Source organism: Cibotium barometz, chromosome 10 (assembly GCF_041138505.1).
Source record: "Cibotium barometz isolate CiBa-2024 chromosome 10, ASM4113850v1, whole genome shotgun sequence".
Classification (NCBI taxonomy): Eukaryota; Viridiplantae; Streptophyta; class Polypodiopsida; order Cyatheales; family Cibotiaceae; genus Cibotium; species Cibotium barometz.
This window is the reverse complement of record NC_141055.1, coordinates 32540086-32559955: the sequence shown is the minus strand read 5'-3', so window position 1 is coordinate 32559955 and position 19870 is coordinate 32540086. Positions and strand designations below refer to the sequence as shown.

General features: G+C 44.8%; 1 protein-coding gene across 1 annotated transcript in view; it reads left to right on the top strand.

Moving 5' to 3' along the window:
- The first annotated feature begins 268 nt into the window (after window positions 1-268).
- Window positions 269-19870, top strand: part of LOC147634793 (uncharacterized) — a 62594-nt gene continuing 42992 nt past the window's right edge. Inside the window, exon 1 of the mRNA XM_086803970.1 lies at window positions 269-642. Coding sequence (XP_086660096.1) covers window positions 521-642 — 122 coding nt within the window. The 5' untranslated portion in view covers window positions 269-520. The remainder of the gene's footprint in view (window positions 643-19870) is intronic.

Sequence of the window (19870 nt, the reverse complement as noted above, 5' to 3'; positions counted from 1 at the left end):
ATACAAATTTTTTTTTTTGGTCCTACCTAACACATGACATTGTGAGGAGTGGGTGCATGGATCAATCAATGTGTTTTGTGGTCAATCATCAAGGGAAGGAAATTTTATGTATTTTTTTATAAATTTTGTTTTTGAATATGTTTTTATTTGGTGAGATATGTTTTTGATTAGCATTTATTATTTGTATGTGTATGGTTATTGTTCACAATAAGAAGTTAGGATGTTTGTATAAGTATAGTTATTGTTTACAATAAAAAAATACTACACTCCTTTTCCTTATGTGCTACATAGAAGTCCTAACCCCCTCTCTAGCTCTAGCTCTCTCAAGGAGGTTCCCTACGTAGACGAACTTTTCTCTGGTTTCAAACCAGCTGAAACGGCTGTTCTCACAGCAATATGGTGTTTTCATCACCTTGGAATCTTGCATAGACAGATTGAAAGAAAAAGACGTTAAGGCCTGGATTTTTTTTCTGAAGCATTTCGAGCAGGATTGTATTATTGTGCGTAATCAAATTGCAGCATGAGGATCGATAAAGCCTACAAGAGGGTAGGCCGAACAAACCCTTTCTTACAGTTTGGATTGCCACTCGTCACTTTAACAATCGTGGGTGCCCTTGGCCTCGGCCATCTGCACCAAGGCAGGTATCTCTCTCTCTCTCTCTCTTCAAAGTCTTTTGGCATGTAACTATGACATTAAAACATCTCTCTCTCTCTTTGCAATGTGTTGGGGCATGTGCCTATTTGTGCAGTGCTAACCCATCCGATGTAGCTTGAGCTTATAGCATATGGATGATACATGGGATCTTATGTGGGCTTCCGGTCGTTTACAATTCCTTGAGAGACGTGGTTAGCTGGCATGATTATGATTCTCTCTTTCTCGCTATGCTGGTGTAGCGGTTTAGGCATTGGGTTTCATCCCAGGTTTCAGTGACGTTCCCTGCACTTCTTCACCATATGGAATATTTCTTCTTCGCTAGAATGGTTATGATGTTAACAGACACACCTTATGTTATCTCTCTTCTCCCTTACTTGCTAACGTAGGATTGTTGATGGGAGGGTGAGTATAAAGGAGTTGAGGGGTTGCATTAGGGTACAGGGTGAGAATAGGGTATGAAATGGGAGGAGGTTGAAAAGACTTGGGTTGTCAGTCTAGGTGCGGTTTAGAGAGAGAGAGAGAGAGAGAGAGAGAGAGAGATTAATGTCTTCGAAAGACCAAGAGGGTCTAGGATAATACAATGTATGATGTATCCATGGTGAATATTGAACCATTGAAAAGGAAATAAATGTACGTAACTAACTACATAAGCTAAAGTATCCATGTGATCTACATGATAACAATGTGCGGTCACACATTGATTTCATCCTCCAGAATAGAATGCAAAGCAGCCACAACATCTCCCCTTTGTGATGGGAGCTTTCCATGTCATTGAAGGATAATTTTGGATCTATAGCCCTTTGAGATATGGGGTGTCTGGCTCTCAAAAGGGATTGCACATGCTCTCTAGTGACACCCTGTGTACGTGGGGCCAGAGGATCATGTGTCTGTGTAGGCTGTCATGGACTTGGTTGGTCTTGCTGCCGTTCTCGTTGGGCCACTATAGTGAGTGGTTATGATCGAAGGAATTTTGTGATGCAGGTCTAGGAGGCTTCTTGCTAACAAATGAGGGTCTATGTGTCAAATCCCCACGGATCTCCTTGTAGAGCAATCATGAAACATGACTCAAAACCTCAAAACAAAGCCAAACAACGTGAAGGGGGTGTAGGCCTGACCCACCACCCAACCATGACAGCCATGGGCAAACCCACAAGTCTTGGCTGTTCGCACCGAACCACGAGCTGAGCTAACTAGTAAGACACACTGACCAATCTCTACTCCATGATGTCCCATACCGCCATGGAGCTACCTTTGCGGGCCTCGAGATTGCTGCCGGCCTCGGCTGCATGAAGCAGGTGCACGCATGCACTAGATCCAGGCTCCTGACCACAGAGCTCTTGCTGAGACTAGCAAAACTCTATGATCAATTGACTGACCTTGGCCACCCTTTTATAGGATCTTGGCTGGTCACTGGGCGTCCACACTTGGGTGCCCGCCCATTAGGGCATCCCCACTTGGGTGCCCGCCCGTTAGTCCATTCCTAGTCCAGCTCGCAGTCAGCCAGCCTAGGTCCAAGCTACCCCAAGCCTCGAAGCTAGTCTTGTGTGCGTGCTGCACACGGTAGATATACTCTGTGCACATGACATACTCCCCTCATGACAGCTGTGGGCGAACCCACAAGTCTTGGCTGTCCCCATCGAGCCACGAGTTGAGCTAACTAGCAAGATGCACCAACCAATCTCTACTCCATGACGTCCCATACCGCCACGGAGCTACCTTCGCGGGCCTCGAGATAGCTACTGGCCTCGGTTGCATGAAGCAGGTGCACGTCTATACTAGATCTAGGCTCCTGACCACAGAGCTCTCGCTAAGACTCGCGAAACTATATGACTAACGGACTGACCTTGGCCACCCTTTTATAGGCTTTTGGGCGTCCCCACTTAGGCGCCCACCCATCAGTCCATTCCTAGCCTTGCTCATCAATCAGCTTGCCTAGCTCCAAGCTACCCCAAGCCTCGAAGCTAGTCTTGTGTGCATGCTGCCCACGTTAGATACACTCTGTGCACATGACACTATGAGACCAAACTATGAGACCAAGGGAATATATTAGGAGGGGGAGGACCGTGGAAATACAATAAAAGTACTGCAACCATGTGCATAGGATGTCGTGAGTGGGAAATATTACGTAGAGGTAGCCATAATGCTCAGGTTTCTCTCTAATGAACCTTTGATGTTTGATGCCACCATATGTTTGCATCAATCAATCATGCCACCATATGTTGGCATCTCCCGTGAGGTGCATAGCGGCTAGCATAATCCTATCCTAGTCGGCCCTCTTGACAATGAAAATTTATGAATGAATTGATGAAGCCAAGAATGTACAACATTAGCATCCAACTTATCATTGTACTTACTATATTGGATCTTCTCTAGAAGTGCCATTGAACTCGATGACGATGGTTGGGAAGCTGACTGGACAGACTCAGATTCATTGTGAGAATCTGAATCAGACGTGGAGGAAGACTCAGCTGTTGCACTCGCCTCAGCTACTGCACTGGTACTAGCACCTGCTGCTGTAGATGAATGTACACGACTAACACGTAGAGGTGCTGTGATCTCTAAATGTCACGCTCCTCACGAGGAATCTTTGCGACTTCTTTCACTTTCTCAATGTCGATTTTATCGATGGGATTGCCTACTTGCTCAATTAGGCGGAGGTAGCAATGATAAAATACCAACTGCTCTAATTGAACAGTGGACAACTGTTTCCTCTTTTTTGTGTGGAAGAGGGCCCAAGTGCTCCAATTCCTCTCGCAAGGACCTGAGCTACAATCCTCTGATAGGACTTGAATGGCGAGGGATTTCTGTCATAATTCATGCAACAAAAGAAGTTGAAGCCCTTGTTAGTAATAACTATACTATAAGTGGATTCTTATGTAAGATTCAAGAACCAAGAGTCAAGACTCACCAAGTGGGGTGCTGATGCCATATTTCTCCCACCATGACACTGGCTGTAGTTGTGTCTCCCACATTTTGGCCATCACTGAACCAAATTTAAAGCTACTATTGGAAAATAAGTAGCTCATCCTCGAGCTGCCTTAGTAGGTACACATCCCCTCCTGTGTATCTCTGGATGTACTGCTGTCATCCATCCTCAAGCTCCTCATTATTGTATTGCTTCTCATTTCTCGAAAGAGGATGCAATATGTGAGCAACTGCATGGATTGGTCTATGAAACCAATCCCATTGTGTGTTCCACACGGCTCGGATGTCTTGAATCCTAAAAAAACAGCCATGAAATGTATACAGTTTAATGTCATAAACCTGATATTATCCAAGATTGAAATCAAAGAGTCTAAGAGACTAAGAGTGCATGCATAATGCAGTATACCTCTTTGCTGCTGATAAGACAGTGCAGCGGTTCAAAGCTTCACCAATTCTATCCATGAACTGGTACATGAGTCCGAGAGTGCTCCCCTCCATGTCCGTGATGCAAAGAATACTATAAATAGGCTGAATGGCCTTTATGAGAGCTTCAGCCTCTTGCCACCGAGTGTCTCTCATGACAACACGTACAAATGCAACGGCCTTTATGAGAGCTTCAGCCTCTTGCCACCGAGTGTCTCTCATGACAACACGTACAAATGCAACGGCCTTGGGACTATCACGATCATCCCAAGTCATCCCCTCCCTGGAAACCACTGTGCGTAGGCTGAATGGCTGAATGGCCTTTATGAGAGCTTCAGCCTCTTGCCACCGAGTGTCTCTCATGACAACACGTACAAATGCAACGGCCTTGGGACTATCACGATCATCCCAAGTCATCCACTCCCTGGAAACCACTTTGCGTAGGAGTCCATGGCGGACTCTCACCAGCCTCTCAACCACAATGAATGTGTATGCAAATCTAGTGGTAGAAGGTTTGAGAAGCTCTAAGTCACTGTGTGCCCGATACATAGCAAGCACCTTCAGCCTCTTTGTCACAAACTTTACCGTCATGTTAGAGGTCTCAAAGATGTTTGACACCCAACCTATCTTTGCCACATCCTCGATGAGGAGGTCCAAGCTACGAGTAGCACATATATTTCAACAACGAGGATGTTATAAACATTTCTCTTTTTAACATCCGACCATCCATCACATAGAAGAGTGCATCCATATTTTTTCCATGTTTTCTTGAGAGGCTCTACCTCCATCTCCATGGCTTGTCTCTCCCTTCTAAGCTCTCGTGTGCGCAAGGCCGCATAAGAGGGCCCCTCCTGCTCGTGTCCTATGTGGCTGATTGCCCTCATGGCCTTTTTCCATTGTGCGGTGCGCACAATTGAAAGACAAAGCACATTGTATGAAGAGCTTTGTCAGCTCTTGGGTGGCCTCTTGCTTTGCCTGCATCTGTAGACTGGCTTTGATGCTTTCTTTTTGCAAGGCCTTGGCAATGGGGATGGGAGTCCTTTGTGCTTGTGGTGCAAAGCTACCTTTTGTTTCTTGGATACACTTGTACTACCTGTAGTTGACACATCCACATCTTCCTCCTCCTCATCTTCATTCCTCTCCTTTTCTACCAGTAACTTCATTTGGCCTAATAATTTGGCTCTCTTCGACTCTTGTTATGATGCCTTGATAGCATCCGGTACAAGTAGACAAGAGCCAACTCCCTTCCCCGCTTAACCTGTGAAATGGGCCTTCACCCGGTCTATGTTGCCATCGGACTGCAAACCACAATACTTGCACTGCCATTTGGAAGCACCTCCACCCTTGTAGGAGGCTGATTCGATCACATGGGTCCACATATCATCGCTTGTGCGAGGCATTTTGTTGAAGGAGTGTGCCTGTAGAGAAACCTCCAATTTTCAAACCACTTCAATTGACAAAAAGTAGCCATGTAATGGATTACATAGCTGCGTAAGACCCTTGGGCAGAGTCTATGGAAAATGTTGGAGGCTTAATGGGGTCTCTGTGAAGAAAACCCCCAGTTTGCAGCATCTCCATCTTGCCCCAATTGGCCAAAATTAGCAAGCAGGTTTGATAAAAAACACACCTGGCTGTAGACACGCGACCCGAGGGAGGAAATGTGCAAGTTTGGGGCAGGCCGGGCAGCATTGTCTTCGATGTTGACGATGAGGTAAAAGCGGTGCAGGGAAACCAGAGACTATTTATCGAAAAAGTCACCTGATGTTGACGTGAGATTTTGGGGAAAAAAAAATGTTATAAAACTTGTGTGAAAAAAACGCGTTTCCTACAAGGAAACATTTCCATGTTTCCTTCCCTGTAGGAAACGCATTTCCTAACTACTATGCTCGCAAGTGCTCCATCTCCATGGCATGTTGGTGCTGTAACTCTTCTGCATCCACTTGAGGCTGTGGACGCACAGATTGCTGGAACTTAGCCTGCTGATTTTGCATAAAAGTCTGTTGATTTTGCAAGGATTTCTGCATCATAGCCAAAAAAGGATTCTATGGAAGGTATAGGGTTCGGAGTAGAGGCTTGGGTTGGAGAAACAGAGGACTCTTGCTGGCCCTTCTCCACTTCTGATTGCTCTTTGAAGTGGCTCATAGTGGGAGCATCGGTGCTCGTGCGGCGTGCCCGAATGCAAATAAACCATCTATGAGGTGTGGGAGGCTCTAATGGTTGCTTCTCGGAAGGCTAGTAAACCAACCACCATTCGAGAGATGGGAGCCTGTAGAACATTGTGCTAGGGTTTTCAAAGATAAAAAGAGTGCGGTGGAATCACACATACAAGACACACACACAAGCCCTAAACTGCTGTCTGTAGTATGTACAAGAAAGAAGTACAACTGAAATTCAAGTACAAAGGATATGGTTGAGTGAACACACCAGCCACAGCCTATAACCTACTGTACACTCTTGGCTAGTAGTGCAGCACTTTGCCTAAAGAGAAACGCTATGTCAATTCCAACACTAAGACAAGCATATGATTATGACGATTTTCCAATATACATCTATATATGCACCAGTATCGCTGCTCGACCAGCAAATATGCTGTCAGTGCTGTCCGACCTGCCATGTCATTGCTGCCACGTGGCACTTGCGTTGTCTGACTGCTCCTGCGTCTAATGTTTGAGTGCTCCTGTGCTTGCTTCCTGACTCCTATGCCCGACCTACAGGCCAAACATGGGTACCTAGGGTGAGGTGTCACAGAGCCACTTTGGAACCAGGGGTGTGCTTTTGAAGCCTGGTAAACCAACCAACTTACATGCACCTTATGCAAAAGAATTCAATGATAAGAAAACGATGCATAAAAAACTACTGAAAACTGAGATGCTCTTATCAAAGTTGAAGCCTTGATACCAATGTTACATGCACCTTATGCGGAAGCGTTCAATGACAAGAAAACGATGCATAAAATGCTGCTGTGACATGATAAAGTAGGGTTGAGAGAAGTACACAAGAACACTAAATTGGGTCTCCACTATCCCTTCAAGGGCCCCCACAGCTGGTCGGTGTATTTGCTTGATATATTGCAAGATAAAAGGATTGTACACGACCTATACACTGACTTGAAACTGAGACTTGTTTACAACTCCTGAACCCGTGCTTGGGCTGCCCCAAGGTGTCACCATTTGGTCCCTCACCCGTCTCGACCAGTGTTTTATACACTAGGTGGAACCAAGGTGTGAATGGGGATTTTTCCACATAAGAAAGCGGGAGCATATACCGGCAAGGTTTTGGCCTGAAAGATGGCCTTTGGACAAAAGTACCATGGGTTTTTCATCATTAAAGAGAGGAGATAGTGTTTTCACACCCTATTAACAAAGGGGAGGACATATTATTATTTTTGGACAGGTCTATGTGGACAAAACAAGGCGCCTAGCTCTAGTTTTTGGAGCAAGTTTGGGGGAAAAGCTTGAACGTTGTTATTTTAAGCAAACAAGGTCACTTTTGGCAAAAAGGGGATATTTTAAGCAAGAAAGGCTGCTTTTGGCAAAAAGGAAAAGCATGGACTATATTTATAGAGCTGGCCGACTCCATCTTAAGGGGGGGGCTGAATCTTAAAAGGGGATATTTTAAGCAAGAAAGGCTGCTTTTGGCAAAAAGGAAAAGCATGGATCATATTTATAGAGCTGGCTGACTCCATCTTAAGGGGGGGGCTGAATCATGAAGGGGTAGGAGATAGGGGGCTGTTTTTGGGGATGCGCAAGTGGACAACATGGCTATCTCTGAATTCGCTGGCCGTACAGATCCTTCAAGCAACAGTTGGCGTTTTCTCTCTCTCTAATGCGCTTGGACCTTCAGCCGGCAGAAGTTGTGCACTCTCTTTCTACAGAGCTAGCGGTACAGGGCCTGTTTACTCTCTTTGCCCAGTCTTGAGCAAACCAGTGGTTTTCTCTTTCTACGCTGACTGTAAAGGTGGACTGTGGACAGCAGGCCGGCGGCTCTCTTTTTCCCTTGCACTGGCCATACAGGTGAACATTAGTGCTTTTCCTTGTCCCCCTTGTGCTGCCTATACAGTGGACAGTCGCGGGCAGCTCCTTCCTTCTCTTACGCTGGTCATACAGCCAGCTCACCTTCTCTCTCTTGCACTGGTACAGGCCGTACAGCAAGTACAGCAGCGCGTTACAGCATGGACAGCCACCTTCTCCCTCTTCTGGGTGACTGGCGGGCAGCAGTTTGACATTCTCTCTCTTGTTCCTGAAGTGCAGACCGTACAGTGGTACAGTGGTCGGGCGGATTCATCTGTGTCTTTTGCTCAGGTTGTACAGTGGTACGGCAGCTGGGTCATTTCTTCTTCTCTCTTCACCACTCCCTTTTGGGCATTGGTTTAGGGGGTATGTTTGCAAGAATCAGGGACTATTTTTGGAGAGACGTGGTACTGTTTGAGAGCCTTTTCAGGGCTGTTTTGGCACAGAGTTCGGAGCCTTTTCAGGGCTGTTTTGGCACAGCGTTCGGCATTGGGTTTGAGTCTTGACACCGCATCAGGCTGCTGATTCGTATTGGTTCTTGGAGCAGTTTGTGCTTTGATTCCTGTGCAAGTGTTTGCTGCCGAGGAAGCTTGTGGAAAATCCGGTGTAGTACTGCACCCGCACCTTGGTTTGATTGTAACCCGTTTGTTGGAATAAAGCAGCTCCTACGAGGGGCCGGCCGTTCCGGCTCAGTGTTGTGTTCCCTTTAGTATAGTTTATGGTTATTTCCGTTGTGTTTTCATATCTTAGTTTGGCATCTGAAGTGTTTGTTCATTACAACGAGTCCCTGTCCGGTTTCACAAGGACTGCTCTGCTGGCCGCTTTTTGGGCTACTTCAGGTCACCCTGCTGTGCGTTAATCTTTGCTGCAGAGAAGCGCCCAAAAGACCCTCCCTTCAGCCTTGTGTTTTGCTTCAGTAGGCCACCTTGTATGATGCATTAATGGACTGAAGCTGCTGCTGTAACCTGGCCACCCTGCGGCTTGTGCATTTGCTCTCCTTGCCCTTGGCTGAGGGTTTTAGCACCCAGATGTGTTCCATAGACCTGCCTAGGTCCCATATATAGGGATAGATGGCCTCTTAGGGTTGGCCAGAGGGTGCGAGCCTTCTTCTCGTACAGCCCTAGCTTCTAAAAGTGGAGACCTGCCCAGGGCCTTTAGTCAGCCAACCATCCATTACCTGGGTAGCCATGGGCTCTGTCTACAGCACCATGGCCCCACTTTTGAGTATTATTAGTCACCATTAAACTCAATGGTTATTGCACATGCCCTGACACATTTGACTCGTATCTAGACAACTCCTCGACCTCTGACTTGTCACTTTACTCTCTTAGACACCCGACCATAGGTCTAGGAAGTGTTTGCTTGAGCTTGTACAATCATTTCATCTTGCAAATAGGGTTACATTGACCTTGTGCCATGGGCACGACTTGCCTTACCCTAATTGACCTAGATGGTGCTTGGCGACAAGTGGTACCATGTGGTCCTGACCCCTTTCTCTTGATTAGTGCCCAATGAGACAAGATATCCAGATGCAAGTACTGAGCACATGGGGATTTCAAAAGTATATGTGCTTTTGCATCATGCATGGTTGCATGTAATCTAGATGATTTACGAGATGGATGCTATGTTTTTGTCTAGTGCATGAGATGCTGTGTAAAAGCCCAACAGTGTCGGGAATGCCCACTTGCTGGCACATGAGAGTGTCCTTGTCTGTTGATGAGTGGTTGTGTTTTACACATAAAAATACAACCCCCAAAACTCTTTGGGACTTAGTCAAAAATCTCAAGAAAAGAAGTTATAACCAAGTGTGTTCACACACATACTCTAGTGTGGGCACAACATAAGGATGGACATTGGTCAAAGAAGCACTATGGGCACCGGGTGTTATGGGATACCACACCTCCAAGAGTGAACTCTACACACATTCACCTATTGGACAAGCGGAAGAACACAACCGTCGTGGGGTACTTACCAACGCTTCGAGCTCATGTCTCTTGAGGCCTCCAAGCTCGCTTGTATGCCCCAAACTCCAAGCTCCACCTCCACACTGTCACCGTGGAGTCGCTCACACCATCGCATAGGCCAATCACACTCTTTCTCACTCTCTTATACAAGCATAAATACACAAGCATGAAAGAGGCACAATGCTAGAATGCTCACTCCTCACTCTCTCACAAAGTACAAGGGAAGAGCTCTCAATAGCACAAAGGGGATTGTGTCCTTTTCATTATGAGAAAATACCTTATATACAATTGGCCCTTATTCACACTTGGGCGCTTAAAACTTACTAACTAGGCCTTGGGTGGCCAATCTCTCATAATGTACAACCTTTATAGTGCCTTTACATGACACTTATTAATGTCCTCACTTGAGGATCATGGTGTTAATCCGAATGGAATTAACATTCCTCCCTTCCTGATGTAGGTTCTGTCCTCGGAACCCGTTACCGAGGTCGGAAGACCTGGTCACCGAACTCATGTTGGTAGAAATTGCAGGGGGATTGGAGTTTTGGAGTGTGAGACGGAATGCCGAATGGGACTTCCAGAATACTGTGTCGATCATGTCTTCAAATGTTAGGTGCATATATGCTGGAAGACATTTTAGACGGTGGTAATACAGCATGATACCCCTGTCTGATGGCCCGTGGTTCATGTGGAACTGTAGGTGTTGAGCCTCAAATCCATCATAAGGTTCTTTAGGTTGGTCGATGAGAACCATCAATAATTTCATGAACCTTATAGTGGCTACGATTGCAGGATCTGGGATTTTTTGCCAAGCCCTGGTCCAATTTAGCAGTTGCTGTCTTTGTGCTTGAATACTGACAAATGTTGCTGGATTGAATATAGGAAAGTTGTAGCAGATATGAGAATCCCTATCTTTGGCATCTTTAAACTCCAGCGGTGTCCATCTCCTCTTGATAGGCATGTAGAGTGGATCCACTCGTAGTATTGGCGGCGCACTCATGTAAATGCTGCTGTATTCAGGCACTGTTAAGAATTCCTTTCTCCATGCAGGTTGCACTCCAAACTCCGGCAGCTGTGGTGCTTCTTCATTTGTGTGGATGGTGGTGTATCCTCATCTGGTGTGCACCGGATGTCGTCTCCTCCATCTTCTGTAACTATAACTGATCATGAAAGTGACCAGGCGAATTTCCAACAAGTCTGAGAGATGGGGGTTCGCAAGCCTTGTGTGTTTGGCGACATTTGCCCATAATGTTCCCTCTCCTATTAATGGAAGTAATTCTTCTAATTCTGGACGGAGAGGGTACGGTACATAGTGTTGCCATGTGGGTGTGACTGCAAAATATGCCTTTGGAAGAATCTTGCTAGTAGGATTGAACGGAGTAATCTGCATTAGCATCTTGAACATAAGCTTTGGCTTTAAAAATGGATTGCCTTGTTGTATAAACTCTTCATATTCTGCAGTTGTCAAGGAATCCAAAACATTATTGTCAGTGTAAGGTGCAACATTATCAACTGGTGGTAGATTACGTACCTCCTGAGGTTGCCGTATTGGAGTTGGGATAGCTGTCAATATCTCCTCGGGGGCGAGAGTGTTAGTGGGAAAATCTAATCCTGGCGGAGAGAAGGAAGAGTATATACATTCAGCTTGGGAAGAGTTAGTAGGTGGTGCGCTAGGAAAAGGGTTAAGAAGCCTACTTGCAATATTAGAATATACAGGGTAAGTGTTTTTGAAAAAGGAAGATGGACCCTCATCTTCGCCTTGACCCGAACTAGGGGGTGGGTGGCTAGGTTTAGGCGCTTTGAAAAAGTTTTGAATTTCAGGGATTTCTTCGTTATCAATATAAGGGTCAATTCTCCTAAGCTAATATCTTCAGCTAAGTTAGTGTCATATTGAAGTAATGAGAGTGTTAGTGTAGATAAAAACAAGGTAAGAGTTTGAGAAGGGGCCCGAGGGGTTATTGGCAACTGTCCCAATTCCGAGGCGCTCTCAAGGAGAGTACGCAAATCATCTGTGGGCTCCGGCCTTTGACTCCTTTCTTGTGTGGCCAGTTGGTGGGCCAGTTCTTGCATGCGGATATCAGCGTTGCTGAGCTGGTTGAAAATGGTTCTCTCTCTGATCATCCACTCAGCATCCAGTTCTTCGAATCTTCTTGTGGCCACTTCCTGTGCTCTTCTGGCAGTAGCCTCTCTTTGATGGGCCTCAATAATTTGAGTTACTTGTTGTGCTGTTAGTCTTTGTGTATCCTGTAATTGTATTTGTAGTTGTGATATTGTCTCTTGGGTTCTTTGCGCCTTTGTTTGGTTGGTGATGATTAACTCATTAAGAGCCTTGATTTTTTCCGCATGCGCTTTGTTAGCTTGCTCTCGTTCCTGTTGCAGTCCTTGTACTCTTTCTTATTCTGCTTTGAGGTTGGCTGTGAGGAGCTCTATTTGTTGTCGAAGCATATCCTCATTACACTTTGCGCCCTCCTGGTACTCTTGCATTTCCTTGGCATGCCCAGTTGTTAGGTTCTGTGTGTGAGTTATCTCCTTTTCTAGTTGTTCCTTTGCTTGCTCCAGCCTTGCATTCAAGCCAGCATTCTCATTGATTTTTTGTACAATGGTTTGACTCATAACTAAGTTATTGCTCTCCAATGCGCTGTATCTTATGTCTTGTTCTTCTGCAGCCTTTAAACTTTTCATGATTACTTCTCTTTGTGTTTTTTCTGCTGCTGCCACCAAATTATCTTTTACACTTTGTACTTGCGCATTGGCTTTTTTCAGCTGCTTCCATAGGCTAGCATTCCGGTCGTGCAGCATGTGTGTTGTCAATAAATGACAACCCCATACCTTCTGTTCCTGTTCCTAGTTGGTACTAGTGGCAGCACCTATTTCTGTGAGGGGATCATGGAGTAGTGCGTCGAGGCCTTTCAATGTATCCTGGAGGAACTCTTGAGAATCCGCATCTTTGACAGAGCCAAGATGCGGCAGTGGCACATCGTCATCCAACCTGCTTCGTTTGCTTGGACTGGATGTATTTGGTGAATGCGGTCTCTTACTAGATTTTGCTGGCTTCGCCAATTCTAGTGGTGCAACTGACGCTTCCTCGTGTTCTGGTGCTTCCAAGGTATGGCCCTTTTGTATTTGTTCTTCAGCTCCTTCTGTTGGTATACCCTCGAGTTGTAAATCCTTGAGTGGGGAGAGGTCTTTGAATATTAGTTGTGCAGGGCCTGTTGGAGGGGAGAGCTGTTGGTGTTGGTCCTGCATAGTAGGGCATTGTAGTTTTTCTTGGAGAGCCTCTTGGTATGTCTTGATCTCCGATGCCACAGCTGCTTCCGGTTGCTGAGATTCTGTGGTGACATCCACTAGTAGCCCTCTCATCCTTTTGTCAGTCTTCTTTTTTCGATCCTTCTTGATTGACTTTATGAGCTATTGTGTCTCTATTAACACTGCTTGTCCTTCTTTCTTCCTTCGAATAGATTCTGTAAGTTGACTGAGGATTAGGGCTAGCGGCAGGCTTTCCTTTGGTTCATCTTTTACTGGCCTTTGTGCCACATGGTTAAGTATTTGTGTTAACAGGTTTGGGTTGCTGACCTTGGACTGATGTGCCTTGAGGTAATTTTCCATTTCTTTATGCATGAAGAAGGCCCAATCGTCCTCCTTCTCTTCATGGGCTTTTGCTATCCTGTTCAGGATGGCCCTGTTATATCTGTCAATTGGTTTGATCTGCATCATTAACGACATTGCTCTGCAGGCTTTTTCCGTGGCTTCATCCTTGATGTTCTGGTAATCTGCCCCATTGGAGTTATAAGAATCTCTCTTTAAGATCTCCTTGATGGGCACTGTATCTATTGTGTGTCTGTGGGCCTTCACTGTCGCGGGGAGCTGTAGAGCTTCTCTGATGAGGTCTTCTGTAATTAGCAGTTCTTCCGTGGTGCCATCTGCTTTTGTAATTTTGCCTCTTTTTGTCTGCTTGTCATAAGTTCGGAGATACTGTGCGCAGAGATCGGTATCGATCCCTCTGGGTAGTATTGCAGCCATTTTGCCGAGGCCGACTTTTTCCAGCTTTTCTTTTACTTCCGCATCTTCCAATAAATGGAGGCACTCCTTACTGTGGCACTGCAGAGTGATTTTCCCATGTGGTGTAGTGACCTATTTTCTGATGAGAGTACTCTGGAAGGACTGGGCGTAAGGGCCCAAGATGTTGGTCCCAGCTTGCTGGCACTCTGGGACCGTGTGGCACTGCTAGCTTGTGTTGGAGGTGGTTGCTCCCGGGACTCAGATTCTGACTGGTGGAAGCTATCTTTTTTTTTCTTTTTAAAAAAAAAATGTTAAAAATAAAATAAAATTAGTGGTGGTATGTGAGGAAAAGGTTCGTGAGGGTCTTCTCGTGAAGGAGCAGTCGTGAACTTGAAGACGTGAAAGTCTTTCGTGAAAATGCAGGCGTGAAAGACTTCACGCGAAGTTTAGGGTCGTGAAAGTGTGACGTGAAAGTCAAGGCGTGAAAGAGTAGACGTGAAATTGAAGACGTGAAAGTGTGGCGGTGAAATAGCAGACGTGAATGTCCCACATGAAGTTTGGGGACATGAATGTCTCACGTGATGTTTGTAGACGTGAATGTCACAGCAGACGTGAATGTCCCACGTGAAGTTTGGGGACGTGAAGATCTCTCGTGAAGTTTGGGGACGTGAATGTCTCACGTGAAACAGCAGACGTGAATGTCCCACGTGAAGTTCAGGGACGTGAATGTCTCACGTGAAGTTTGGGGACATGAATGTCTTGCGTGAAATAGCAGACGTGAATGTCCCACGTGAAGTTTGGGGACATGAAGATCTCTCGTGAAGTTTGGGGACATGAAGATCTCACGTGAAATTTGGGAAGTGAATGTCTCACGTGAAATTTGGGGATGTGAATGTCTTGCGTGAAACGACAGACGTGAATGTTCCACGTGAAGTTTGGAGACGTGAAGATCTCTCGTGAAGTTTGGGGACGTGAATGTCTCACGTGAAGTTTGGGGACGTGAAGATCTCTCGTGAAGTTTGGGGACGTGAATGTCTCACGTGAAGTTTGGGGACGTGAATGTCTCACGTGAAATAGCAGACATGACAAACTTTCCGTGAAAATGCAGGCTTGCCTTTTTCGTTTTCTACAACTATGTGTGGATGTAGATTTTACTTAGAAAGATGTTCATTTTACGGTTTTTTTTCATTTTATTGATAATGCATGTCAATCTTTGATCAATCCATGAACATGCATTAGAAGGGAAAAGATTTATTCTCAATACACGTCCTTTTCGGATCACAAAATATATACATACAAAAGAAAGAAAGAAAGAAAAAAAACAAAATAAAAAACTTCCACCTTGATAAGTCGGGTAGGCGATGTTGGGTACCCAGTTATATGTACTCTTGTATGTTGGGTTTTGTGTAGGCAATTTCAACACGGTGGGTTTAGATTCTGTTTTTTGAGGTATTGCCTCTGCAGCGATTTATTTGCCTTGATTTGTCCAGGTCCATAATGGTATGGACATGACCCTTTCACCGATGGTTAACGATGCTGTTCTGTCTTCCCATTGGATATTGCACTTGTTGGCAAAGATCCAGGATCGTCTCCTCGTCCATTGTACCTGTAGGCATTACAAAAACCTTTCCAACCAAGAGATTATTACTGATGGAAATGTTAACATTAAATACCCAACGGCCTTTGTGGTTGTTAAGTGCACACTACGAACTTTTGCATCTGTGTGTTCAATGTTTGGTCTCCCTAAGGCTATCCAAGTATCATATGAGATTAGGTTGTGGCTCGAACGTGTATCTATCAATGCAACACTTGTTGCAATGCCCTTGTTTGTTTTTGTGAGTCCCAACTTGAGTCTTGCTGGTTTAATGTTTAGATCCTCTTCGTCCACAAGGGTTATGGAAGCCATGTTGACATGAATTAGGCCCTTCTTCATTTTAGCTTTTGCTTGCCTAGCTTTAGCCTCGTCTTGCGCTTGCTGGGTTTTTTTCTTTTGCTGATTGTTTCTGTTGTTTTAAGAGGTGTTCTTGGAAGAGTATCTACTGGGGTAATGGTCCAAAATATTTTTTTAGTTTACTTCCATTGACATAGTCCTCCATTTGGATGTCGCCAATTGTCTCTATTCAGACAGACCCTTGAGGTGTGATTTCTGATACACGGAATGGTCCCAGACCTCGGTATTTTAGTTTCTTTTTTCTGGCGCTTCTCCCACCATATATGAGGACAAGGTCCCCGGTTTTTAACTCTTTTTGCTTGAGGTTTCTATCAAACCAATGTTTCTGCGCAACTTTTCAACCATGAGTCCGTGTGATGCTATCAACCGGGTCTCATCCAGTTTTTTCAAGTCAATTAGTCTTTTAGCTAATGCATTTTCAGTTAGATGTTCTTGTATAGCAAATCTTAAGCTTGGAACTAGGTATTTCATGGGCATAACCGATTCAACACCATAAGCTAGATGGAAAGGAGTATATCGTGTTGCCACCTTATATGATGTGTGTGTGATAGGCCCAAAGGGCTGCTGTAAGCTTATACTCCCAATCTGTTCGATTTTCTTCCACAGTTTTTGTCAGCATGGTACACAAAATCTTATTGGTACTTTCTGCTTGACCATTTGCTTGTGGGTAGTATGGTGACGATTTACGATGGATTACCAAGAATCCTACAAGCAATTGATTAATCACCTCATTTATGAAATGCGAGCCGTGATCACTCACCAATTCCAATGGGCAACCAAATCGTGATATGATTTGCTCGTATACAAATTTCGCAGTTGTTCGTGCATCAGCTTTCTTTGAAGTTCTGGCTTCTGCCCACTTCGTGAAATAATCCGTGGCTACGATTATGTAGCGGACTTGTGATGGATGAGCCGTTGGACTAATCAGCCCCACAAAATCTATTTCCTATTTCTCAAATGGTTGCTTGACAATGATGGAGGTTATTGGCATCTTGTTATTTTTTTGTGGGACAGCGAAACATTGGCATTCTTCGCATCTTTTGACGAACTCTATGGCGTCCCCGAATAACGTAGGCCACCAGAGTCCAGCTTGGAGCACCTTTCGAGTTGTAATCTCTCTAGTAAAATGCCTGCCTGCTATCCGAGAATGAGACTCTTCTAGTATGGTCACGAATTCATCCTCTCTTACGCACTGCCTAAGCACATTGTCCTTGCCCAGTTTATATAATTCTCCGGCAATCAATTGATATGGTGCCGCAAGCTTGATAAACCTCCGCATCTTATCTTTGTTTAAGGGTACATCCTGTGGGAAGCCATAAGCCAAATACTCTGAGATCTCATCACTCCACTCAGATACCATATCCAATTTGAATAGACAAGCATCAAGAAGGTTATCGTCGACGCCAGTTGTTGCTGGTTCTCCATTTGGAACTGTGGACAGGTGGTCGGCCAACACATGCTGTGTTCCCTTCCTTACCGTGACAATAAAGTCAAATTCCAACAACAATAGTAGCCAACGTGTGATTCTTCCTGTGGTGCAAGGTTTATTCACTAGATCTAGCAAAGCTTGATGGTCTATAAAAAATATAAACTTGTTAGCCAAGAGATAATGTCGATATTTCTTGACTGCGTAGACCATGGCCAATCCTTCTCTTTCGGTAGTGGTGTAGTTCACCTTTGCATCATTCAATTGACGACTAGCAAAGCAAACTGGATAGTCCAATTTGAACTCACTAGGTTGGGCTAGCATGCAATCAATTGCAAAATTTGACGCATCGATGTGTACGTGGAATATGATATACCAATTAGGGGGTCGCAAAATGGGTGCGCTTGCCAAGGCTTGCTTGAGACGATCATAAGCCTCTTGACACTCTTTGGTCCACTCAAAGACAATGAGCCCTTTATAGAAGGGTGTGGTTATCTTTGCATAAAATACGATGAAGCGTCGATAATAACCCACATGACCCATAAACCTTTGCACACCTTTGTAGTTCGTAGGCGGGTGGTAGTTCCAAGATCAACTTGACCTTGCTATTTTTTGAGACTGTGTGTCCCAGTATCACACCATGCTTGACCCAGAACTGGCACTTCAAAGGGTTTAGTGATATCCGATATAATCGGCAACGTTCAAACACCTTCCTTAAACAGTTCAAATGATCTTCCCATCGAGAATGTGCACATAGATCATCAATAAACACTTCCAACCACTTCTGCAAGTAGTCCTTAAAAGCTGTGCACATTAACCTTTGAAAGGTTGCCGGGGCATTTGTGAGACCAAACGGCATAATCTTGTAAGCGAATGTTCCCCACATGGTATTGAACGCAGTCTTATGTTGGTCTTCTGGTGCTATGGACACCTGATTGCTGAAAACCCATCCAAGCAGCTGTACACTTCCCTTCCAGCCACACTTTACAAGACATGTTCGGTATACGGTAATGGGTAATGGTTCTTCCGAGTGGCTGCATTCACTTTCTTAAGATCGACACATACTCTCCGTTTCCCATTCTTTTTAGGTACGATCACAATAGGTGACAACCAATCCGCATGTTCTATTTCATAGATGAAGTCAGCAGCAATGAGCTTATCAATTTCCTCCTTTACAATTGCTGCATACTTTGGATTCATCTGGTATGGTTTTTGCCTGGCAGGTCGTGATCCTTCCATAATTGGAATCGTATGTTGTACCACCTCTGGTGGTACCCCTTTCATTTCCTTATAGTTTCAGGTGAAACAATCCTTGTATTCCTTGAGGAGAGCAACGAGCTCTTCTTCCTCTGTAGAGGTGAAATCTTTGGCAATATATACGGGCCTTGCTTCTTCCCCTGATCCTGCAATATCAATCTCCTTGACTTTTACCGGGCCATCGTATGATGCCGACAACCCTTCTTTTTTTACCCTAGTGGCTGTTAATCGGACCACTCTCCGATCATCAATTATATAGTTCTTGAAATGGTCAGGCACAAAGAGTACATCCGTTTTGTCCTCATTGTCCTTTTTGGTTTTTTCCATGATTTTCTTGGCCTCACGTTCTGTCTCTGCCAAGGCTTTGTTGCGTTTTTGGCATCCTGATTTTGTAAGTTTGGGTGTATCGGTTTCGTTAAGGGTGATTTTCTCTAGATCCCTCCCTTCCAACGATATTTTACTCAACTCTTCGCCCCAATCCTTGGAGAATTCATCATGTACCCTTGTAGCCTCAAGGTATCTCAACCATTGGGCATCCGTAGGTCTGCTTCGCAGCAATGCGTTTCGTCGGGCTAGGTACTTTTTTTGGCTCCACCATCGCCTGATGCGTTGATTATTGGTACAAAATCGTGCCACGATACCTTCTGTACTTGATGTCTCCTCCATTGACTCCCCATCCATGGTTTGCCAATCAACCATGGAGATAGAAGTTGTAGAGATGTTTCCAGATTCCAAATACTGGGTTCCCTTAGGTTGCATCACATCAATTGTGGCGAACACATGCATCAAATTCTCACTGAAGTCTGGGGGAGGTAGTGATGCATGATGCTGTGAATGTTGTGGAAAGTAGTTTAGGAAAGGATTCATTGGTTACTCTTGATAAGTTTGATGTTAGCACCACAAAAAACACCAACGTGAAGAAGCAGGTTGAGTGTTGTTGTTTTTTTTTTTTTCCAAAAAATTCAAAAAATCAAAAACATAAGGGACCATTGATTGAGCTAGGAACTTGCATTTTATTCCCTAGCATTGGCACAATCTAATTTTCATCATTTGGATAAGTATTATGCACCTAAGACTACAAATTGCCGATGCGGATATGTTTGTATTGTCTTCACTTATAAAAGGCTCTATGTTATCTTTTATCCCTGTTTAGGAGCTAGGGGGTGACGAAGAGCTGACTTTTCTTCTTTGGTCACTTGTTGATTGGAGGATTAGCATGGCACATGAGGTGCACCTGGCTAGATCCCTCCCTTGCAGCAT